This window comes from Lagopus leucura, unplaced genomic scaffold (assembly GCF_019238085.1).
Source record: "Lagopus leucura isolate 7727_CA_CO unplaced genomic scaffold, USGS_WTPT01 Super-Scaffold_100012, whole genome shotgun sequence".
Taxonomy (NCBI): Eukaryota; Metazoa; Chordata; class Aves; order Galliformes; family Phasianidae; genus Lagopus; species Lagopus leucura.
Window position 1 is genome coordinate 177,293 of NW_024962267.1, and position 25,493 is coordinate 202,785.

The following is a 25,493-nucleotide window of genomic DNA, read 5'->3' on the forward strand; positions in this document are numbered from 1 at the left end:
TACTAGACCAGGCTGCCCAGGGCCTCATCCAACCTGGCCTTGAACACCTCCATGGACAGGGCATCCACAACCTCTCTGGGCAGCCTGTTCCAGCACCTCACCACTCTCTCTGTAAAGAAATTCCCCCTGACATCCAACCTAAATCTCCCCTCCCTCAACTTAAAACCATTTCCACTCATCCTGCAGTTATCAACCTTTTCAAGGAGTTGATTCCCCTCCCCTCTGTATGCTTCCTTTAGGTATTGAAATGCTGCAATGAGGTCACCCTGCAGCCTTCTTTTCTCCATGCTGAACAAGACCAGCTCCCTCAGCCTGTCTTAATAAGGGAGGTGCTCCAGTCCCTGATCATCTTTGTGGCTCTCCTCTGGACCCTCTCCAACAGCTCCCTGTCTTTCTTGTACTGGGGGGTCCACACTTGGATGCAGTATTCCAGATGGGGCCTCACAAGAGCAGAGTAGAGGGGGACAATCACCTCCCTGTTCCTGCTGGCCACCCCTCTTTTGATGGAGCCCAGGATACCATTTGCCTTCCAAGCTGCAAGGGCACACTGCTGGCTCATATTAACTTTTTCATCTATCAAGACCCTCATGCCCTTCTCCATAGGGCTGCTCTCAAGTATGTGAATATGAAAAAAAAAAAACAAAAAAACAAACACAAACCAGAGCTTTGCTAGCCACCATTTATCTGTTCACATGACTTATTTTTGGGAACTTATACACAGTATACAGGTACTTACAGGTGTTTTGTCGGACCACTGCCATGTCCCTCCAGAAAATGGGTTTCTTTTATTAAATCCAATCCAGAACTGTCTTTCTTCTGTCCTGTGATAGAAGCAGATATTTTAAACAAACTTTCCTTCGCTATTCCATAAATTACTTTTAAGTAGTGCAAAAACCCGTATTCATTTTTTAACTCTATATCATACTGCAATGTATTTATTAACATTTTTGTTTCCTTGCAGTAAACCCCTTTTGTTACTAAAATGTTAAGTCATATTTTAAGAGGAATTTTTTTAAAATAGGATTCAAATTGCAGAATCTCCAGTTCAACAAAGGAATGTTAACTCATAAGAACATCACTGACATTAAGAGTCATTTGACGCCTACTGCAAAGATCATCTTCAAAAAGAGTCACTTTACAGTGTACTATTACACTTCTTTTCACCCACTTCTAAGTTTGTGTTAGTAGTAGTCCTCTTCAGACACTATTAAAGTACATTCCTTAGATCGTGGGTTATTTTAACAAGGGTTACCTTAAGCACATTAATCCGTAAATGTTAGTAAAGCCTATTTACCTATCAAAAATTGTATATAATAAATTGTTTAAAAAAGTCTCTTCATAGACATGGGAAAAACTAGCAAGATGTGCTCCAAAATCTTGACATAATGCTTCTGCTTCACTCCACGTTCTTTTCATCAGAACCTTCTCTCTGTGAAATATCTGCAATAAAATAAACACTGCCGTAAGTGTGGTTGATTTCAGAGAGCAATTGTTTCAAAAGACCATAAAAACCTAAATATCACAGCTCTTCCTACAATAAAGTTTATATTTCAAGCACAGTTCTGATTCAAGACTTAAGAATTTCGTTCACTTCAAAATGCCATTGAAGGATGGTAACATTTTTTTGTTTGCTAAGTAGAAAACAGTGCTTTAGCTAAAGCCTTCAGAAACAGTATATTCCTAAAACAACATAGAACCTGAAAAATTTAAAGCACATTCACAAATTACCTTGTAGCAGTTAAGTAAATTGCCTTCTGACTCCCATCCAAAGTAGCAGGAACTCAAATGTCTTTGAAAAGTAAGTTCAGGTTCTTCATAAGAATTGACTTTTTGCTTGCACAGTGACATTGCTTTGAAGTTCTTACAGCTTTTTACCTCCCAGTAACCAACAGGGTCCTGCCCTCGCATTGCCACACATCCTCCAGAATGACCTAAAGCATGGAAGAAAGCAGCAAACAAAGCACTTGAATTTTGTGAATTTTTGGTGAAGTGACTGTTTCAGAGGCATCGAGTGCAAGGTAAAATCTTGATGAGGTTACAAAGGTAACAAATTCTGTGGTCAGCAATCAGGTTGTAAACATGTTTTGGCTGACACGAGCACATAAAATGAAACAACAAAAGATTCCTTTCAGAAAATGCAGAAAGGAAAATGCGATTTAAAACAGCAATTCAGTGAACTGCAGCAGTAAAGCAACAAATGTAGAAAGAAACTTAAAAGCAGTTAGCAAAACAGCATCTTTTTATATTTATGTCTACATCTTCAGATATCTCTAAGTTGTTCACGTTTCAAAGAATGAAGAACTTAAGTTCTAATCATCTAAAGATTCAAATGTTTGGCCACAACATCACTGGCCACATTTGAATCTATTTTCAAACATTCTACATATTAACTTGCTATTTCCAAGAATTGAAAAAAATGGAAATTTTCTTTGGATTACCATAAAACAAAATCTAATGGCACACCAAGTACCAGCAAAGTGAAGAGGAAGAATTAAAACTCTACACACAGTGTTCTCATTGCCAGAAATGTATCTCAGACAATCTCTGCCCTCTTCTTCACAAAAACAGAAATGCAAACCACTTGTAGTGGGAGCATGTTTCTCCCCGCAGGCTTTTTTTTTTTTTTTTTTTTAATTCAGCACATGACTCACGTGGCTGATGCTTGTTCCAGTTTGTGTAGCTTACAGAATGATTTTTCCCATCTGTTGTTAGCCAAAAGTATTCTCCTGTGTTGTTAAGGTCTTGCAGTCCTATCCAAAAATAAGTTCTCTCAGATTTTACCACACTACGGATCATGCTGGTAATAAAAGCTTGCTCAAACCTAATAAAACAATAAAGACAAAATGCTTATTAGTACAGAATAGGTCAACTGTCATTTTGGTTAGTAGATCTCATGAAACGACTTAAAATATCCAAGAAAATTATCTAGAAGTTACTTAATTATCTTTACAGAACTCTGGAAAATTTCACAGATCAGTTTACGATATAGCATAGTTTTTCCTTCCTTTTCTTCTTCCTCTACTCCCCTGCATTTGGGCACGTTCAAAGAACAGTAGATAGAGATCTCCTAAGCTCAATGCTAATGCTGCAAGATGCTAAAATATAATATATTCATGATGAACAGATATAAATTAGAAAATCTTTGTATGAAGAAGAAAAGTTGGCAGGGTCATAATAAGGTACAGAATACAGAAAAGCAAAAGCTTTGCACAGAAGTATCTTATTAGAACTAGACACAAAAAAATCAACATTAAGGAATCAGAGCTGAAAAACTCCAAGCACCAGCAAAAGGAATCACTTTTACGCTCTCGAATTTCTTCATTAATGCTGTGTGAGACATTTAGAGTTTTCTTAAGTAGCATGTGTCTCACACAGTAATCTCTTCTTCACTTTAATATAAAGTATTCAGATGTAATTGGTACAACACAATAAAAAACTAACAACAAGCTTCCTTTGTTGCTCCAACATCAGAAGTGGAAACTAACATAATAAACAGCATTGGCTACATCCACCAAAAACACAGTAAAATCAAATAAACAGAAAAATACAGAACACATGCTTCCAGCGATGTGCAGTATGCCCTTAGCTCACTGTGAATTTTGAGTTGTAAATGCTCAGCTGCCCAGAATTTGTTCTTTATCCTTCTTGTAACATCTGTTGCTGCAGCACAGTATACCACTGCATTTATTGGGCACAATCATGAAACCACCTAGCAGGCCAAATTCCCACCACTTTAAATCTTCATGCTGGGGAGCTGGTCTTTCCCTAAAATTTTTAGCTATCGCCATCTGATTGGTGGCAGTTACAGTACTTCTCTCTTAAATGGATGGGTGTAATGTGATGGAAAGCACAGTGACAGCAGAGCAGCAAGGTCCCAGGCTGCAGCAAGAAAGGATTTGCTCAAACGCAACAGCCATAGACACAGAAATAAAGGAAAGAAACTGCTTACCTTCAGCCTCAGGTGCATACAGACCTCCAGTGAGATCCCCTCACCTCCACTGCCAACCCTTAAATGAGGTCTGGGGAGGGGTGGATCCTGGCCCCACCCCTTCTGATCATTCAGTGCACTGCATGCAGCTGAGCTCCCCTGGGTTGGCCCTGCTTTCCCACCAGGTGCTCAATCACTGCTTCAAGCCATGACTTAGCATTACCATTCTTTTTTTTTTTTTTCCTGTTGTTTAGTGCATTGTTTGTTTTGTTTTTTAAATAATGAATACACATATGTTTAAGTATGTATATAGTCTACCTGTAATGGGAATCCAATATATAGGGTAAATCATAAACAGACTAGAGAAAATTCAAGCGTCTGGACATTTACAGAGAAGAAAAGCTTTGCTGAAGCTGGAATACGGGTAGACAGGAAAAAGAGCAAGTGTAGACAGACATCAGATGCTTTTCAAACACTTATTCTCTCCCCCTATTTGCTGAAGATTCACGTAAATGCAAAACTAAATAGAAAGATTCATAAAACATTACCTGATCTCAATTAAAATTTTATGCATTTTGATTATAAAAGTTAAAAATACTATAATTTTTCAGTATAGTTTTTCAAGTACACTAATAGAATTTCTTGAGGATGTTACATACCTCTGTATAAAGTATTTTGTTTAGATTCCTGCATGCTCATGTGTGGGCATTGCTATAAATCTAAATTAGACTTAAAATTGCTTTTTATTAAAATCATTGTCAATTAAAAATAAAGTAAAACACACCTTTTTTTCTAGCTAATGTTAGTAATTATACTCAATTCTCAAACAAATATTATTTCATAATTGTAAATTATCTTTTGCCATGCAACACTCTCTGAAGTTAGAACAGCTCTTGTTAGAAGCATCTTCACGCTGTCTGATAGGATTAACTACCTGTTTGTTACTGATACAAGTGCAGATGGGCAGAAATAACCACTGGAAGCATGTTCAAAACTTCGAGGGGTACTGTCGATTTTGTAACAATATCCACCATGTCTTTCCCATCCCTTAAAAGAAATGAACATTTTTTTATAGATTATTATATAGTATATAGATGTTAAGAATTTGATCCCCATTTGTCATCTGTCTGTTCATCACTCACAACCCTATAGCCCTCTTCCATGGCTCCAGAGCAGCTCCCCTCAAGGTCCCTAAGAGGTAGGTGAACTTAACAAAATGAAGTTTAAATCCTTAAAATATATTAAAAAAAAAAAAAAAAAAAAAAAAAAAAAAAAAAAAAAAACCCACCCCAAAACAAACAACAAAAACAACAAAACAGTTTAATATACACATAGCAGTATCTTTAATGGGTATACAAAGATGTGGGCAACTTTAAGGCACTTCCTCCACACTTTTTTTTTTCTTGCACATTATACTTTGAACATTGCTTTGCTGACTTAGTTAGGGGTATACCAAGCCTCTAGGCCATCTCTTTGGCACAAAGCATGTAGTAACACTCAACGGTTTACAGCTGTGTTAACTCACTGCTGATATTGAACACCTGAAGTACAAGTCAAACACTGCCCCATCGCAATCAGTTAAGTTACAAAAAAAAAAAAGTTACAGCTGCTCTTTCTCCTCACATGAAAATGGAAATATTTACTCCAGAAATATGCTGCCCTTTCATGCAGCAGTTCCTCCCAGTTATTCATTTCTTCTCAGCAATTTTCTTCCTTTTCAAAATTCTAAAAGGAAGGCAGCAACCATTGTGTTCTGATAATACAGAATTAAAATTAGGCATGCTCATGGCTCATCCAATGAGCTGGAACACACTGTCAGAGTGCAGTTTGTCTCACTTCTCATTATTAATCTCTTGTCATCCACCTATGGTTGTCCAGAAGACCACACCAGGCCCAGTGGGAGCTCTGCCTGCACCAGTGCCCATGACATAGCTGCCTGGTGCTCCTGCCTGCACATTTTAAATAACCAGCAGACTATGGGAACAAGAAACCACCTCTGTACAGCTCATCTTGAAGCCACACAGAAAAGACAACCAGCTAGCCTTGCTTTGCCTCTCCCATGAGGGAGCTTGCAAAGAGGAGCAACAGGGAACCAGCACCAGAAGACAACAACTTTTGCTTAAGAACATGCTTAATTGCTGTCAAGAGCATGCTGGGGAGCCTGAACACAGCTCTGCTGCCCTTTACTGTCATCCTCCTTCAGTGTAATACCAGCTCCTGTGGCTTCATCTGAGAACACCACATATGCATGCTCAGATGCTCATTTTGCCAACAGAAATAAGCAAACCTGTGTTGGAAATCTTCCCTGTCTGTACAGCAACAAGCTGGAGTTTCCCTGCCAGAGAGAGGCACCTGCAGGTGAGAAGGGCTCTTCCACGTGGTGGATTCTATAGTGGGTGACAAGACAGAGCATAGCAGCTTGTGTTTTGATGGAGATGTAAAGGTAGTGAGTACTAGGGAAGGAGAGGTTCAAGCATTGACAAAAAAAGCCCCTCCTGCACACAGCCTACTCATGGCCTGAGTACACTTCCTCCTGGTTCAACTCTCAACATTCTTAGCCTTTGAACAAGCTTCCCCTTCTCATTAACCTGTGCTCTGATCTTTTTGACAGGGTAGAGAGGTCAGAAATTGAATTAGCTGTGGGAGAGATTGTGGTACAAACAGTCAGAACTACAAACCACCTCATTTAGTCTGCAACCACCCAAGTGCTCTGCAGGAGAGCAGGTGAGAAATGGCCAAGCTTTTGTTCCCTCTGACTGAAGTTCTCCAGTGAACAAGTGTATTGCATCAAATGAAGCAAACACAGTCATCCTAACCTCCTGGAAATTTAAATTGGAAACAAATGGCAGTGCATAACCTTCCTCAAAAAGCTTTTTTGGTGCCTCAAGTCTGGAGAAAAGAAATTTGACACTAATCTTTATTAAAAATAATAACCATAATTGTGGAGTGACTGGAAGATGGTAAGTTTGCAATCAGGGCAAGCACAAGTTGAGAAATTCCAAACTTTAAAGGCTGAGTAATCTGTTACTAAAACTGCATTCAATGCAAATAAACAGGAAGTGATGCTTATGGAGACCTCTCCTGCCCTCACTGAACTGTTTCACATACAGCTTGAGGGACAAACTAGCTTGCTCCTACACTGCAGGAATGAGATCTGCAGGTAACGTTCCATGAAAGCACCAGATGAGACAATAAGTAAAATTAAACGTGAAGAATTATAAGGACAGAGAGAACAGAGAAAGTAATCGTGTTCTTTTTCTGGTGTTTTTTTTTTTTTTTTTTTTTTTTTTTTTTGTGTGTTTTTTTTTTTTTTTTTTGTTTTGTTTTGTTTTGGTGTTGTGTTGTGTTTTTTTTTTTTTTTTTTTTGGATTTGCAGCCCCCAATTGCTAAAAAAGCATACTAGAAAGGAAGGGCAAGGATGATGAAATGTAAGGAGGAGGATGCCTTAGGGCAAAGTAAAAAATCCAGAGTGCTGTGAGGGTGGATTATTACCCCAGTATGAGATTCTGGGGACAATAAAAGAAGCTAAGTAAGAAGGAGATGGATTGAACGTGGAAGGGTAGCAAATTTATAGACCTCTTCACAAGTGTGGTGAATGCAAAGAATTCCCATGAGTTCAAGGGAAAGTTGGACAAGCATTTGCAGAGGGAAAATCCAGTGTATCCTGTAAGATACACAAGTCATGAAAGGCTCAGGAAATCCCCAAAAGCTGTAGGTCAAGGGAAATTGAAAGAAACGTTATTCACATTTACCCTGTTCTGCTCTTCCCGACATCATTCGTGGCCACTAGTGGAAGGCAGAACATGAGGCTGATGGACTCTTAGTCTAAGCAGCAGTCCTGCTCTGTACAAGGCTTTATAGCTTTATTAGGAATTCTCTTAAAAATTCAGTTCCACTTGTCTACCACAGCCATAAAGACCGATGTACAATTTAGTTCTAAATTTATTTTTTGATGAACCAATTAAAGTACAGAAGATTAAATAAAGTCACCAGCACCAATACAATCAGCTCCATACATAAAAGCTCCCAACTTGATCGTCAAGCAGATGACAATTCCACAGTCTGTTTCAAAAGCTGGTTTAAACAAAATGCCTAGAAGTGCCTAGAGAATCTGACCTTTGCAATGAAACATTTATTGGCGCTAATATCCTGCCAGCTAAGGAAAAAGAATAGTTGATTTGCTAAGGGAAGAAAGTGGTTAGCACCCTTTTGTCTTTGAAAGACAGAAGTGTAGGTTTCTGCTGTAACTTGATACGGATATTCTGCAAAAACTCCACTTAGTGGAATCACAGAAAATTTTAAGAGTTAGTTCATGTGATGCACAAGTTATAAAACCAACATGAGATAAAAGACTATAAAGCTTTGTAAAAATAAATAACTGTGCCTGCGTCTACCAGCCTTTAAATATGAATGACAGTACGGGGCTAACAAAGCAAAGGATCAAATGTGAGAAACAAGAAAGAAAAAAAAAAAAAGAAAAAAAGAATGGATAACTTCATGAAATAAAAAGCTGGAGCTGATCTGGAAAATTAGGCCAATACCTTACAACAACATACAAATGGAACATTAAAAGAGAGTTGTCAAGACAAAATATTTGAAATAAGACACAACTGTCAGTAAGGTTAGAACTGACCTCTTTTGATTAAATGAACATGACTCTTCACATTAGAAAGAAATTTATAGAAATCAGTGGCATGTCAAGAGGGTTCAACATATATTTTTAGCAGGTGTGGAACATCAACAAGCAGAAATTTATCCTGAATAGGAAGCTTGCCAGAGCACACCAAGCTACTTAAGACCAATGGCTTTTAACTCTCCCTCCTGCAAGGTACTAAAAGTTCAAGTGCTGTCAGCTCGTAACTACACTTGGAAATCCTGATACTCTGCACATTTTTCATGTAGTCAGGACTACAAGTTGTTCTTCACACTTGTAACACACAGAATTCTCAAGCAATGAAATATATTGGTTCAAAGGAACCAATCATCCTAAATTTTTGGAAATTTTAACCTGGATAAAAGCAGTAATGTTGGACCTGATCACTGTATTTCTGGGGAAAAACTGCATCCAGCTTCAAAATGGCCAGTTTCCAACTTCTTACAATTCAACTGAACTGAGAAAAAGGACCTAAATGGTAAAAAAAAAAGGATAAATAAGCCAAATAGGATGTATTTCTGTTGATATAAAAATTGAAACTTCTCTAGAGTTTCTAATAAAAAAAATCAAAGAACACAAAATTGTTGTTTATACATAGTGGAAAGGAATCAGGATAAATAAAACCGTACTTTAGTATCTTACTTATTACCAGCGAAATGCAAAGCCTAGAAGCCTGAAAACTTATTGTAATGCCCTAATTTAGTTAATTGTGCTGCTCCTCATTTCTGATTGAAAGTAAAAGGATTACTAATGTACAAGTGGAAGAGTTCATTCTCCGCGTCAATGAAACTGATTGTCTTTCACCCTGACATTCCTTTTAAATGTATGAAAACCATGTGTGGGTTGAGGCATCATATAACAGCCATTATTTGCACAGATGGCGTACAAAAGGGTTTTTACTTTTGATCTAGAAAGAAGTAGGAACATCGGTCACAACTGCTGACAACAAAACGAGCCATGAGAGGCATCTTGGGAAAGCTTTTAATCTTACCTTAAATTTTTGTTTACATATTTTCAAGGCAATTAGATTTTCCTAGGAAAACAGGCACATCTTCAGTACAAAAAAAATAAATTATCTACCTAACTATTTACGTTCACACATTCTCCATCTACTTTTAAAGAATACCCATATAGTATTATTTTATCAGTAAGGTTCCTAAACAAACAACAACAAAAAAACCCACAAAATCTCTTACCTCTGGACAACTTGATTCTGCATCAAAAGAAACACTGTTAATTTCTCCTGCTTTTTCACAAATGTAGAAAGATTTGTCTTCACATTGTTTAACTTTCCAATGTCCATCCTAAAGGACAGGGAGAGGGAGGGAGAGAAAAGAAAAGAAATATTATATTCTATACATAATCATATTCTCCTGCATATATATATATATGTTTGTGTGTGTATAATTATTTATGTATAAAAATACACACACACACACAAATGGTATTGCACAATTTCTCTTCCTTTTTAATTTTTCAATAAAAGCAAGTAACAGACTAGTTTTTTCTTGCTTTATTCCTTTATTCACCCTTATATGGATCACTTATTTTTAACAACACTAATTTGAAAAGTCCTGCTGACAATCATACGAAAGAGATTGTCTTCTTAAATCACTCCCTTAGATGCAATGCATTTTAATTAACTAAAACCATGGGCAAGCTTCCTTTCAGAATCACATAACAAACCTTCTTCCTATCTACTGCAGTATTTTATAAAACTAATCTTTACATCTGAACAGACCTTACTCAAAAAAACTTCAGAGTTTGTACAATATTCTTAGACTTCTATCAGTATTGGACATGTACTGAAAACAATGCTTGAAGCATTATATCTTGAATCTCCTTTTCCACTACTTCCTATTAACTTTTATTTTTTGCTTACATTTGCAAAATTAGTCAAATATGGTTTAGCACACCTGAAACCAGAATTTTACTGAAGACCTATTTTGTGCTTCCAATGGGAGCTGACCTTTCCAGGTCACTGTAGTTGTCTTATCTTTCCCATGAACACTACTGTACCATGAATACCACTGTAACTTGAACTCACTACAAAAGAGACAACAAAAACTTTCTGATACAGCTTCTACACTTGGGTGAAATTTACTTCATTGAAAAACTAGATTATATTGCCTCTTAATCTAAGACAGGTCTTAGAAAATTTAAGTACTGTAAGTTTAAAAGTAAAGTAAGTTTATGACTAAATTAAGAAAACAAAATTGTCAGTGCAGTGAGTTATGTACTGACAGGACGTAATCTAAGCTTACCTGAAAATTACTCCCAATCTTACATCACCTGACTGATTTGGGGTCAGTCTTACTACTGTTAACTTTCATAGTTTTATGCACGCCAAGACTGCTGTCTGGTTTTGAAAGATGCCTCACAGAAGTTATAAATACTAACAGCAACATGAAATTGACACAGTTGACCATTTTTCAAAATACGAATTTGAAGACTTAAAGACTTGGACTGATGAGTCATAAACTGTTACTTGTTTTTTGTTGCTACTTGGATTTTACATTCCTTTGTCTTTATCAAAATACCTACTAATACTGGTTAGCTTCCATTTGGCAAGCTTTATGTATGTAACGTTTTTACTGAATATAAGCTCAAAATTGATGATTAATTTTTCTGTGTATCAGCACTGCAAAGTGTACTGGTTCCTAAAAGCCACATTGCATTTATCACAACTTGAATATATTAGGAATAAAAAGACAGTCATACAATAGATTGTGATTTACAAAAATATGCATAGTGAGAAAATAATTTATTATCAACTGAAATAAAAGTGACCATCATGTTCTCTCAACAAGAAAAGGAAACTTACAGGTCCTTGTGCTGAAACACACAGTTGTCCTATTCTTTGGAAGGTAGTAGGTTCTTGGCTGTGCCAGTATGAGAACTTCACTGGGGTGCCATCTGACCACTCAAAAACAACTGAGATGTTACTACTATATAATCCAATCCATGTTTCAGTTACATTTTCTGTAAAAGAATAAAATATATTTTAATGAGGAAGAAAATATGCCCATCGTTCCTGCAATATCAACGCAACTACTAAAATTACTCATCAGATTTCAGTAAGAATTACTCTAATTATGCATTCTTTAGACAACAGGGACCATCAACTGCTTTTGTACATCTGGCACCTCCTTCCCCCCCCCCCCAAAGAGGAATCTACCAACAATTAGCTACAGTAAAACTATGCAGCACCGACAAGGCCAACCTGCAAAGAAAAAGATGCTCTGAATTGTTGTTACTTCTAATCACAATTCTTGCATAAGGAAAATTTTTGAGTACTTTGCAGCAGTTTGCACAGAACCAGTCAACAACAGGAAAAGACAAAAGCTGGACTGCTGAAAGTTCATGATAAGGGTGGTAACATCAATGAAAACTGACCCAGTTTCATGAGGGAAACCACTAACTTCTGCTATAACCACTACCTGCCATTTGCCCAGCGTGGTCCAGTGCAAATGCCACACTGTCAAATGAAGTGCAAGCAGCAATCTTACAGAAGCCTGGGTGTGATGCACTCCTGAAACACCAAGGGCATCATACATTTTCTCACCGTGTTCCAATATGTCTATTCATTACTTTATTGTGTTTATTGGAGGAAGTGAAGCTTTACATTTTTAAGACTCCTAGAAGGAGCACACATCACACTTCCCTCTTCTGTTAACAACATTTGGGTGTGTCACATAATGTAGGCTAACAACGTTCTATGGCTGCATGGAAGAGCATCGCAAAACAATTGAAGAAACACTGCACACTTTAACTCCTAAAACTCACCACGTTGAAGCAAGTTACGGAGCAGCTCTGCATCTGCCATGGAGGATATACTAATGAGCCCACTGCTGTCACTCTGGCATGAGATCAAAGCATCATTCCAACTCTTCCCCTCTTTATGAAGTCTGTAGCAGTTGCGATTGTACGGGTACCAGCCAGCATCACAATGAGTGGCATAATACTTCCATGTATCTTTTAATTAACCATACAAAGTTAGAGTATATTAGAATATTAAATAGAATTACCAAAGTTGTACTGTGTTTATAATGCATGCAGAACTATTTTCTTAACTTCAAATGCTGAAAACAGAGTCATTCCGAGGAGGACAAAACACATGCTGTGTGGAACATCAGCTACAGAATTTTTCCCACCTTATTTTATGACTCAACCATTTAGGTTGCTAGACTAGTACAAACACTAATAGAACTGTTATTCAGTTTAAAACTTGTTGCATTTCCGTATTACCTTTGGGCCTGATCCAAAACCAGCTGAAACTCTTACAGATAGAATACCTGTAAAGAGTGTGGGTAAGTCCCATTTCATTGTCTAAAACAGGCAGGGAAATTTCTGATTTATCAGGAAAAAGTTGAACTTATCTGGTTTTATAAAAGCAGTGTTTAATATCCTAAGGAACATAATTCTTTAAGTTTCCCACAGAACAGGAATCTGAGGCATTCTATACACTAGTGTTATATTAATGATTTAAAAAATACACACACAATTCTTTTTCAGTGTAAGAAAAGCATGGCATGTCATAAAAATAACTGCAAATTTATGCAACTTTATCCTCTGCAGGCAATTGGTTAAGTCCATTCTAAGCTTAACTTCCAGCTTCCATTTTTTAACTTCCATTCTAAGGCTACTTTTAAATTCAAAATTGTGGCTGTATTGAAATACAAAGAGACTGAGCATTTTGTAAGCCTCTGATAGCATAAGGAATCGATTAAACTCTGTATGTATTGAAATTATGTGTCAGTTTCCAAACTCTCAAGGTGTTGTCCAGGACTGCATTTGAGCAGAAGAAACCGTTACCATTTCAGTTAAGGTAAATGGCATTCAACTTAAACTAGCAAACCCACACATTTACTGCAACTAACATTCTGTTCTGATGACTTTATATTCAGGTAGCTTCCTCGAGCTCTCTTTCCATCTTCACAAAAAGGACACGGTAACACTGAAAGACTTACCCAGTGTTTCGTGCTCTGTCTTATTTAAATATTTCTTGCATACAAAAGGAAATCCAGATTCACATAAGTAACTTTTCCAGGCATATTTCAATTTTGAACTCATCACTGCACAATGATTTTCACTAGAATGGTCCTCAGAAACATCTGTAAACACATTTTTTGAGAAGCACACAATTACAAAAAGCCCATTGTTGTAAAATAGTGCTGTACTCTTATTCTCTTACTGAATGAATGTATAAGCAGCCCTGCACACTCGAACTTCCAGCAGTGTTAAACTAATGCTATGGACAGCTTAACATTAACCACCACTTATACATGTGGCAATCTTTCCACAAGTGTTGGGTGTTGCTGTCACATGTGAGACTGAAACAAGTTGTGGTGTCAACATTACATGTGCTGGAGGACAGACTTCAAAATGCAGCAAGCCAAGTCGCAAAGCTCACCTTAATTGCACATTACCATAAACAAACTAAAACTCCTTGTGACAAGGTGCAGCTGGAATCTCAAAACACCCCTAAAGCAGGTGACAGAAGGCCTAGTTCATTAACACTGAACAGATGCATCTCAGTGGATGCCCCATCCCTAGAAGAAGCTTTAGTTCATGAGCTGAACAAGTATTTCAACAGAAAGTTACACAGATTCACTTGTTTCACTTTTCAAATGTAGCTGTAGGAACAGCACTCCCCAGCTGCAGTTACAGAAAGCAACAATGACACAGCTAAAACAAATCCATACCTGCTCTCCAGTTGACAAATACCAGTGGTGCTCCATCCGACCACTGCCAGCCAGCACCTTCCTCTAGCTGATTCAGGCCTGTCCACAGCACAGTATCTGTGATGTTTAACTGTCCTAGAACAGACAAAGTAGACTCCATACATTCCCCATCTTTAAGTATCTACAGGTATAGATACACTTCTTGCTACAGTAGAAATAAAACAAAATTTCACATTGGTTTCCAGAAAGCTCATGCTGTTCTTTCTGTCCTATCACTTTGTTACTCAACACAGAGCTGAGGAGGAATAAACTCAAAGGTCTGCATCCCTTCAAAAGCCGCCCATCCTGTGTAAGCTGTTACTGACCTTAGAAGTTAAATCTGTGACAAACAGCTGCAGAAATGCCAGCCTGACTCGGCTTGTCTTCAAACACAAACCAAACAATTTCCACTCTCTCTGCAGCCTGTATATATATCCAAAAGCTAACAAAATGATTTTTAAAACTTCCTGTCAGCTTACATCCTGCTATTGAAAACCAGCAATAATAGGAAGGAACCTGAAGCCACCTTTCGCAGCACAGTTCAATTGCCTGTTCCTTCACTTGGTCCTCTTTGCAAGCACATCAGAAGACTGCCCAGAACCAGCCTGAGACTCATTCCACACAGAGATCTTATCCAAGAGGGAACTCCAATTGATTATAAAAACAACTTTGTCTTTTCTTTCCCGCCATAGAGATAGATTTACTTCCAGGCTACCAAACTAAACAGCCAGCCAGTTCCATCTGCGCACCCTAAGCACGCACCCACACCTAGCACTAGCAGCACACAGGGCCTACTCACGGCTCAAGTCGCTGACGTAGCTCTGCTCCTCAGGGCTAGTGATGCTGAGCAGGTCTCCTCCCTGTGCCTGGCAGGCTGCCCGTGCCTCATGCCATGACAGCACGGCTGATGGGTTGAACTGGTAGCACACGTGTGTGACCGGGTTCTCCTTCCAAAATGTGCCGCAGCCATGCTCTGCTAAGAAACAGGCTCATCACCCATAGCAACAAGACTATAAGAAGTATGGCGCTGTCAGCAATTTACTTAATTAATGACAGTAGCATCACAACAGAAGCATGACAGTCAACCCCTCCAGTATCCCTTTGTAACATGCAGTACATGCAGAAGAAGAGGGGCATTAACTGAATAAAATACCACTCCATTGCCCAGGTGGTTGACAAATCCTTGGGAGCTGCTCTGCAGCTGGCGGCAATTTTCACAGCTCCCATGATGCCAGCAGAGCCACATTTTAATTCACACCAGCTGATCCTTGCTTCCTTGAGCTGACGTGCAATAAACAATGAGTGCCTCACCCAACTTGTGATGAAGCAGTTTCCTTCTATCTGGTACTCAAGAGATTAAAGCTACTATAATTACAAAACATAAGCAGGTCTGAAAATACCCTCTGATACAACAATTCCCTGGAAATTCCCATTATAAAATCACATTTCCAGATGTTTACAGCATGCTTTGGAACAGAGATCTGAGACAAAGGCTGACCTGGAAGGGCTTTTCCAAACCACTCTATTGACAGAATATAATATTTTGCTATTTATGAAATAATCTACAATCTGCTATGCGTAATATTTAATATTCATGAACACTACACATCCAAAATTTTTCATACAGCAAATATCTTCAAAAATCTTCTTCCAAGTGTTTTAGGCCCCAAAATGTAAGTATCCATAGAGTGCATGGATTAACAGGAAGGTAAAAGATGTGATGCAGTCAAAAGTAGAATGTCCTTTTGCAGGAGCAATCCTTCCTTAGCATAGTGATGTTGGAGAGAAATGCGGCACAGCAGCAGGGCACAGCCAGTGGACAGCACAAAGCAGTGAGCACCTGACATCTTTTTGCTTTCCCCTGGAACTGTGCTTCTGGGACAAGGACTTGGGTCTCCAAAGGCCAAACAAGGCAAATCATGATAGTCTGCTACAGTCTCCTCTTTGTTTTTTAAAAGAGACATTCATTCCCCCGTAACAGAAAGGAAGGAACCTTGTAATCCACAAAAAAAGCATGTCCTACGTTTATTAAAACAGATCACAAATACTATAGGAGTAAAAAATAAAAAATCAAAAAAAAAGATAAAAGTGAAAACAAGCAATGCCTTACCAGCACCAGGACAAAACCCCCATTTTTCATCTTGTTCATAGTGACTTGTTGTGGCACACCACTCAAATTCCTTTCCATCTCTGGTACATTCATAATACCACTTGTTGTTATACTTAAATGGAAAAACACATGGGAAACCGAAGGAATTTCCCAGCAAGGTATATGTTTCTGTAATAAATGAAATGTAGAGATTAAAATAGCACATCCACAGAAATGTCTTCTCTCCCATATTTCATTATTTCTGTTTATAACAGCAATAATTAAATGTAAATATCTTAGGTTATTTTCTAATTTGAATTTATAAACGATACCACAACATTATTATAAGTATGGGCAGCATAACTTCGGTAAGCAGAATTTGGAAATGTTAAGTTGATTAAATTTATCACCATGAAACGGAGCACATTCTCATAACTTACTGCAATTAAAGAAAACAACAACAAAAACAGAGCAATTATCATATAAAATCTGCATTTAAATGTGTAGGTACCATAATCTGGACATGCTTGGATGCAACCTCTGTTTGTTTTTTATTTCCTTGTATATGACAGATAAACAACCTAGTATAATTTCCCCTGCTTCTCCCACTCTTACTTAAATGAATTTCTAATGTTTTCTCCATTCTTATTGTCATCCTATGGGAAAGAAAATCTGAAAGACAAAGGAATATTAAATAAACCATTTAAAATAAATCATTATACCAGGGAGAAAGATAATCTAACTAAAGCACTAATCTTATGCACTTTTGTTGTCACATCAATTAATGCCTTATTAACTATTTTAAACATTGCCCTACTGCATTTTTAGTACTGAGAGAATCAAGTGCAACTGCAAGCTGTAACAGCATTACCTCTGTATCTCCTTAACCCCAGAGCATGTGCTTCTAGGAAAGGTCAGAAGACCACAGCCACACTTGGAACAAAATTGTTTGCCAAAGATTCCATGCTGATATGCTAAAGATCGAAGTCCTCTGACTACAGAGGATGGACACGCTCCCAGCTTCCCAGAGGTTTCCAGAGTTAATGGCTGGCTGCACACACATGAAAAATGCAGTTTATGGATTGTAAATCTCCTTCAAAGCCTTCTGATATAACAGATGATACAAAGGAAATGGATTACAAGAAACGAGGCTTGCACCTCTGCCTGCTATCACTCTGCTAACTGCAAGAAATTATCTCCTTCCTGGCAAGAAAGTAAATTTGCCAGCTCCAGTCCTTTCACCATAGTTAATGCATCATGTTTTGAAGGCAGGGATCGCCTCAGCCTGGTGGACTAACGGGCTGCCTTGTACTTATCTGTATGTGCTGAAATGGAAGGAAGAAAACAGAAAATGGAAGTGAGAGAGGCTTTGCCAAGGCTCTCCTTTATTTTGATCCTGAAACTCCTGGATGTTGCAGACCTAGGACTAGACCAGATCTACTTCCATCTTGCTGAGTGTACATAGCAAATGTGTAGGACTCTTTATGGTTTCAAATGTTTTCTATATGATCTTAAGCATAGACTCTGTTAGGTTTTAGAGAAGAAGTTGGATGCTACCATGCTTCCATAGGCATCACAGCTCCCAAAGGAGCTGCCTGGCAGGGATCAGCAGCCAAGCCCAGCTGCACCTGAAGGGGAAACTACCGAGACCCACAGCTCCACAGTCCCAAAGCCATGTTCAAGTGCTAAATATCAACAGCTCCAGTCTGAGACATGCCGTGCAAACACTAGGTCATTCTTCTGAAGAAATGCTGTAGGAGAAGTTGAGGAAGGAGCCAGAGTGTGCCAGTCTGAGGCAGTTCATGGAAAATGAGCTTATCTTAGTCCTTGTTCCTGGAACAATGCTAAGGTCTGCAGGTCTGGATCCTGACTTACAGTTCTGTGCCTTCACTAGCTGTACAAGATGATTCATCACAAGCCTGATTTCTGTTGCAGAGTTTGACATGTTCAGAGTCCAGGTGCTGAGTGTCGCAAACCTTTGATTAATGCACACTGCAACCGCAGGTGACCATCAGAGATCTGAATTCCAAACCCTGTATCTCTCTTTGGGTTTAATTGATAACGAGAGCTAACAAACAGAAAATCCTTAGTTTAGCTTGAGCATCTGAAATAGGTGTTTCCTGGTTTGCAAAGGTATGAGTGCTTTGGGGAGGACTGGGAGGAACCATGTCATGAAAGAAAGAGAATGAGAAAAATTAACTCAATTCAATACAATATTGCATATTAACACAATGTTCCTTCAGAATTACTTCTGAAAATTTTCCTGTACACATTTATATGATGATATTTTATTTTTACCTTGGAAACGATGTTCACAAATGTCTTCATCATAGGACATGTACTGGATCCACTGATGATTAGATTTTTTTTTTGCTATAATATGTTTGCTGTTTTCAACAGCTAATTTGTACTCTGATACACCAACCAGTGCTCTGCCATCACAATTCCACCACAGTGAGTACTGATTTGAATCACATTCAAGCATAGTCAATGGCTGTTCTGGTCTACTGATGTTCAGTCCTAGACAGGTACTTCTGCCTATGTTGAAAAGACGACGATTGGATACCCATTTCCACAGCATGTTTTTGGAGAGCTGACTGCAGTCTTCCAGAACCAAGCCATCTGTGTCCACTTTGATGCACAAGTTAGAGTCTGAACTTTGGATAATAAATATCCCTTTATCTGTACAGGAAAAAAAAAAAAAAAAAAAAAAAAAAAAGCAAAAACATCTCAGTCTGTAGAATGCTGCAGATGATCAAATAGTACTGGAAGACATTCCTTTTGTTATTTATGAAGAAAGCAGAAAATATCCACCAGAATGACCGACACTTCAAAAAAATAACAATACTGATCTAAATTTAATGCCATTTACAAATATGTGGACCATTTGCTGGATCACAAGTGTGGGGTTAGGACAATATATCTCAAGTTGGTCATCCGAAAATACATGATTCTTAAAACATCAGTCACATTTGAGGAATTAAAATGCCATTTGCCAAGAAATATTCAGTAATGCAGCATAGGTTTAAGTGTCACAGTAAGTCATGCTGTGAGCTGCAAAATAGTTCTCTGTGGTGGACTTGAGATTCCAATTAAGGTAAGGGTTAAAAAATTTAAGTATAAATTGCTGTGCTAATTCCTCACTGTTTGCAACAACAGAGGCATAAAACATATGCTGCATTGTAAATGTGATATAGAAAAGGCAGGATTTATCTCAATCACAACAGCCCGTGCATGTTGTTCATCTGCACATGACCGCTTGGGACCACAGCACACATGCAGGGTTAGCCTGACATCTCAGCTTTCTTGGAATCAAATAGAAACTCACTGAACTCGGTGACATCATGTTGTAAGCATGTGAAGAGTCAGCTATTTAAGGTCTTCTGAAGAAATGCCTAGCTGAGCATATAGACTGAAAAGGAGAAGAACTGAGGAACTGGAAATCAGCAAAATACAACTCTGTAACAGCTCAGTGATTTGATTTGTACTGAAATCCAATGACAGTTAACTCATGGAGTTCCTCTCCCATTACAGGAGAGATTTTATGCTTCGGAAGATTATGCCTTGAAAATCTGAGTAGTATTTCCATTTTGCCATGAAATTTTGCAATAATTATTTCTACCATATGTGCTTTCAATCTTCTATAATTTACTACCCCTAATGTCCTGAATCAGTAATAACAACACAAGATATTCCACATCTGGAGCATGAGAAGAAGAAGCCCACCCAGATGCTGTGCCTGGTTTCAGCCCCTATAGTTTGGGTGCAGCTCACCAAAAGAAAGGCCTCAGCCAGCAGCAGGACAGTGCAGTATGACAGACAGAAGAGAGCTCACCAGCATACAGTACATGCAACAAGCAGGATATAGGTTACAGCTCGGTGTTTGGTTGCGGATTCTGCACAGAGCTCATGAGCACTCAGACATACAGAGAGGACAGGCCATTCTGCCAGCTCTGTCACTGATATCAGTGACACTGTGACATATACCCAAGGTGTGCCTTTGCTTTTGTGTTTTCAGTGACATTGTACAGATTGTGCTTCATACTTCTTGTCCAACCCAATCCTCCACAGGCCACGCAGGTGACACAGCCTCTAACCACAAATACAGAAAACAACATCAGATAGGGGTACTGTTTCTCATGATGAGTTCCTACAGCAGCCTTATTTTCACCAGCCAAGAAAATGACACTGTTAATTTGCCAGGCAAGTGAAAGTCGTTAACACCAGTAAACACTGATCAGTGAGGTTAACTCATCATGATACTGGAATTCACATATAAAAAAAGATCTTATACAAATTCCCATGTAACAGCAGCCTGAGTGTGTGAGGAACAACAACAACAAACAATCCAAAGATGAAAAGTCTACAACTGAAGTGATCCAAGACAGCTAGCGTGGCTTCAACAAGAGCAGATTTGGTGGCCTCCCATAATGGAGTGACAGCATCAGATGAAAAAAGAAAACCAGCTGATGTCATTTATTCATATTTCTGTAAGGTCTCTGACATGGTTCCACACCACAACCTAATCTCTAAATTGGAGAGAGGTAGATTTGAAGGTTGGTGGCCTACTTAGCATGTAAGGAGCTGGCCAGACAGCTGCAGCCAGAGAGCCGTGGTCAACAGTTCTATGTCCAGGTGGAGGCCACTGACAAGTGGTGCCCACTGGGGGTCTATTTTGGGACCAGTGCTCTTCAACTTAGTTACCAATTGTATACACACTGGGATCAGCTACATCCTCAGTAAGTTTGCTGATGATACCAAGCTGAGTGGTGCAGTTGATACAACAGAAGGAAGGCATGTCATCTAGAAGGACTTAGACAAGTTGAAAAGTGTGCTTATGTGAACCTAATGAGGTTCAGCAATGCTAAGTGCAGGGGTTGCACTGGAGTCTGGACAATCCCAGATATGTGCACAGACTGGTAGAAGAACTCATTGAGAGCAGCCCTGCAGAGGACTTGGGTGTCCTGGTGGACAAAAAGCTGGACAAGAGCCAGCAATGTTCTCTCACAGCTCTGAAAGCCAACAGTAGCCTGGGCTGCATCAACAGAGGGCTGGCAGCAGGGCAAGGGAGGTGATCGCCCCTCTCTGCTCTGCTCTCATGAGTCCCACCTGTGGTACTGCAGCCAGACCTGGGACCCCCAGGATAAGAGACACAGATCTGCTCAGGCAGGTCCAGAGGAGGGCCATGAAGATGATCGGAAGGCTGGAGCACCTCCTCCTATGAAGAAAGGCTGAGGGAGCAGGGCTTGATCAGTTTGGAGAAGTGAAGGCTCTGGGGAAAACTCACTGCAGTCTTCCAGTACTGAGGGGAGCTTTTGAACAGGAGAGAAAACAACTTTTTCAACAATCATATGGTGATAGAACAAAGGGAGAGGGGAACAAAAAGAATGGTGCTTTAGGTTAGATGTTAGGAGGGAATTTACTCAGAGTATGGCGAGGCACTGGCGCAGGTGGCACCAAGAAGCTGCAGATGCTCCATCCCTGGGAGCACTCAAGGCCAGGCTGGATGGGGCCCTGGACAGCCTGATCTGCTGGGTTGCAACAAGCCCATGGCAGGGGTAGTTTGAAGTGAATGTTCGCTGAGGTCCCTTACAATCGCAAGCATTCTATGATTCTATGACAATTTGAGAACCCTCAAGAAAACATCTGCATGCCCTTATCAGCAAGATTCTCAAGAGCTGCAGCGGCTGCTGACAGAAGATTAATTTTATACAGACCTCACAAAAAAAAACCCAACTGAAGAACAGCAAGGAGACAACTGGAGCAACCCTGTGGCTAGGGACCAGGAGGTGAGGTTGCAACACCCATAGGGCCCAAGGAGAGAATCCTGCACTTCAGCACATGACATTTCCCTTTGGAAACAACTTCCTCCTACAATCCATATGAAGACCAGGTGACAGCACACTAGTGCTGTGTGCCAGAATCTGTGAACACTGAGCTGGGAGCTGAGCATGCATCTCCAAGTTCCAGGTACTTGTGTTTACTACCACGAATAATACATAACAGAGCTAGGAGCACAAGTTATCTCCGCTTCCTTCCTCCTCACCTCCCACATCCTTCCACCCCAAAAAGCAGAGAGAATTGCTGGTGTGGCAATAAGGAAAACAAGGGGAATTTATTGGGAGTGCGGAAAACGGTAACCGCGTGAGCTTCTGAACCAGGTGCAGGGAAACCAGCGAGCAGCGGCACCGCTGCAGAGCACCGGGCGGCACGGCACGGCACGGCACGGCACGGTGCCGGGGCCCCCTCGGCCCCTCTCCCTGCCGAACCCCCGCAGCTAGACCCGTAGGACCCCACGCAGAAAGCCTGGCCGCCCCCACTCCGGAGCAGTGACGCGCACCCCGCGCACGGCCGCTGGCCGGAGAAGCGGCCGCCCCTCCCGAAGTGTCGCCCCGTGGCCGTCACTCACTCCGAAGGGAGGGCAGCTCGTCTCGGTCGAGGGCGGCGTCGCCCCGCGACAGGCTGCGGCCGCCCAGCAGCAGGCAGCACGCCAGGAGCAGCATGCCCAGCATCGCCGAGGCTTGGTCACGGCTCGGCCCGGCCCGGCCCGGTGCGGCGCGACGCTCAGCCGCTCCACTCCGCGCCGGGCGACCGGCCCCGCAGAGCCCTGCCCCGGGGAGGGCAGAGCAGCGATCCCACCCCGCGGAAGGCGGGAGAGGTGCGGGGCGGGGGTGCGCGGAGGGGCCGCGGGGCACTGCCGCCTCGGGTCGCTGGGGCCGGATCGGGGGGGGGAAAGGGAGGGACGGCCGAGAGCACCGGGTCGCACACGGGCAGAGCCGCGCGTGTCCCTCTTGCAGGCTGTCAGAGCGTTCGCTCCCCGCGCTCCGGTTCACTTATACTTGAGGGAGCCATGTGACACCAGGACACTGGGAAGGGAAACCGCTGAGAGCGCAGTTTGTCTTCATCAGCGTGCCGCTCTGCTGCAGCACATCTCCACGGATGCAAAATTTACTCAGGCTTGGTTTCAGCTTGGCCAGCTTGTCAACTCAAGGCATTTTTGACGTGGGGAAAAGTAATTTCCTAATTCCATTTTCTACATAGCCGTCCTTGAGTGGAATGCTCTCGGGAACTCCCCTACTTCAGGAACGGTTCAGTCTTACAGAAGCTATGAGCAGTGGGGGAAAGGCGAAAGCAGAAGCTCAGGGCTGAAGATGGCTTTACTGGAATCTGCTCACAACTCAGCTGTCATCAGCACAGGCTGGTTTCTGCGTGGTTCTGCATTCACAGTGGACAAATTGGTATAGAACCATATACATCGATGCATAAGCACAAACATACCCTGCTGGGACACCTGCATCTCCCATGGCCTCGGTCCCTCCATGCTCACCTCAGTCACGGTGTGGGACTCCAACCTCTGGGCTTGGGTGGTGTGTGAGAAGGAGCTGAGCAACTCAAAGCAGCTTGAGGGCAGGAGGGTTTGCTCCCCATGTAACAGGTATCCTGCCTTCAGAAGGCAGGAGGCTGCCAGCCCTCAGCTGCTGCAATGGGCCTCTGAGAAGCAGCAGCTTTCAGAGGAGCTCAAATTTTAGGAGAGAAGCTCATTAGCAAGCAAGTTTTGAGAATTTGGCCCCTCTGGCCTGTCTCAGTCTCTTCAGGAGTATTTGGTGACTACTTTGAATCCAGAGCTTCAAGCAGGCTTACAGGCTCCAGAACACACAGCAGATTTACATTCCTGCCTGTGAAGGCAGAGGTGCCACTGGGCAAAACCAGGGCTGCTCTGGGCTATGGGAGCACCAGCACAGAGGGATTTTTCAACCTAGACCAAGTATATTTGTGTTAATGTCAAATTAGCAACTTGCTCATTCTGAGCAGCTTTACTTCCTTTTTTCTTTTTCTTCATTTTTCAGGTTTTCCTTCCTGAAAAAAAAAAAAAAAAAAAAAAAAAAAAAAAAAAAAAAAAAAAAAAAACCAAAAACCTGTACCATCTAGGAACTGTTCTGTTCTTACTAAACCAGTAAATTCCTACTAGAGCAGCTGCTGCAGTTGCACTGCTCAGGGTATTTCTAGCTGAGCTATTCTGTGTTGCAGTAATAAAAGATCATTGTGGGCATACGGGTTTGTAAAACCAACATGATGATCTGTTTTTTGAAGATCCTTAATTTGAACAGCTATTTTTCCTCATTTGATATATTCTCAGGATTCATTTCTCTTGCACTTTTAACACTGTGGGGATTTTATATTTTTTTCTTCTGTTTGGTTTGAGTTCTTTGTTGCTTTTTGTTTGTTTGTTTGTTTTTTTGTTATTTTATTTTTTACATGTATCTTTTTTTTCAAATTTACCATAGCCTAAAATAGAAGCCACTGAGAGTTTGTTACATGGTAATTATATTATAATTATAGGTTTGATTTTTAATTTAGTTTTGGAGGAAGTATGCCTTAGCCTCTCACTTAAGAGGACCAACAGCAACTAGAATTTTGAAGCCTGAAGTTTTCCAAACACGGTTAACTTCCAACTACTGAACACTGAATAGAAATTTCCTGTTTCTTCATACATAAGCAGCTTGTTTTTATTTATACTCCTACCTCATCTAAATGTGGAAGCAGTAATGAAAAAGCCACTGTTGAGTGAAGTTGGCCTATGGAAAAATAGCATTTAAAAATATATATAATAACTTGAGAACTTTATCTATCTAAATACAAGAACGTCTTGAAACTATTATATGTTATGATTAAAAAAGAAGGCTATGCTGCAGTGTGAGTAATAGGAGCAGGAAGAGGTTGCAGTGAAAATCAGCTTTTGGTCCTCTCTGCTGTTTACACAGTGATAGGCAGAACAAAGTGCCTGAATTAGAAACAAAGAAACAAAGTTCTACCAGCATCTTCTAATAGCCAAACCTTTTTCATTCAGCCTTCCAGTGTGTAATTATTGTGCTTTTGTGGCTGTCAGTGTTAGCTGATAAGTACCTCAGTGAAAACAGAAGAAAAGTTTCAAAGCATGAATGATTCCTAGGAACCAAACAAAATAAAAATGTATATAAGCCTTCAGGGTATGATGCCTTCTAAACTACATCCCACAAGTATACATTATGCAATTGTATCGATGTCAATAGATACAATGCACTGTGAAATTCAGAAGAACGTGATCTTAATGTGTGTCTG

At 40.3% G+C, this 25,493-nt stretch overlaps 1 protein-coding gene across 2 annotated transcripts in view; it reads right to left on the reverse strand.

Moving 5' to 3' along the window:
* PLA2R1 (phospholipase A2 receptor 1) overlaps positions 1-22,906 on the reverse strand; it is a 37,269-nt gene extending 14,363 nt beyond the window's left edge. Inside the window, exons 1-14 of one of the 2 annotated variants that reach the window (XM_042874814.1) lie at positions 22,804-22,906; positions 18,693-19,076; positions 16,416-16,583; positions 15,105-15,278; positions 14,288-14,401; positions 13,553-13,696; positions 12,369-12,557; positions 11,407-11,564; positions 9,779-9,886; positions 4,863-4,975; positions 2,652-2,821; positions 1,729-1,931; positions 1,295-1,440; positions 737-821 (exon numbers count right to left, since the gene is read on the reverse strand). In XM_042874814.1, the coding sequence (XP_042730748.1) occupies positions 737-821; positions 1,295-1,440; positions 1,729-1,931; positions 2,652-2,821; positions 4,863-4,975; positions 9,779-9,886; positions 11,407-11,564; positions 12,369-12,557; positions 13,553-13,696; positions 14,288-14,401; positions 15,105-15,278; positions 16,416-16,583; positions 18,693-19,076; positions 22,804-22,906 (2,259 nt within the window). Of the gene's footprint in view, positions 1-736; positions 822-1,294; positions 1,441-1,728; positions 1,932-2,651; positions 2,822-4,862; positions 4,976-9,778; positions 9,887-11,406; positions 11,565-12,368; positions 12,558-13,552; positions 13,697-14,287; positions 14,402-15,104; positions 15,282-16,415; positions 16,584-18,692; positions 19,077-22,803 lie in introns of those variants that run through there. The other variant, XM_042874815.1, reaches the window with a different exon arrangement.
* Positions 22,907-25,493: the final 2,587 nt, after the last annotated feature.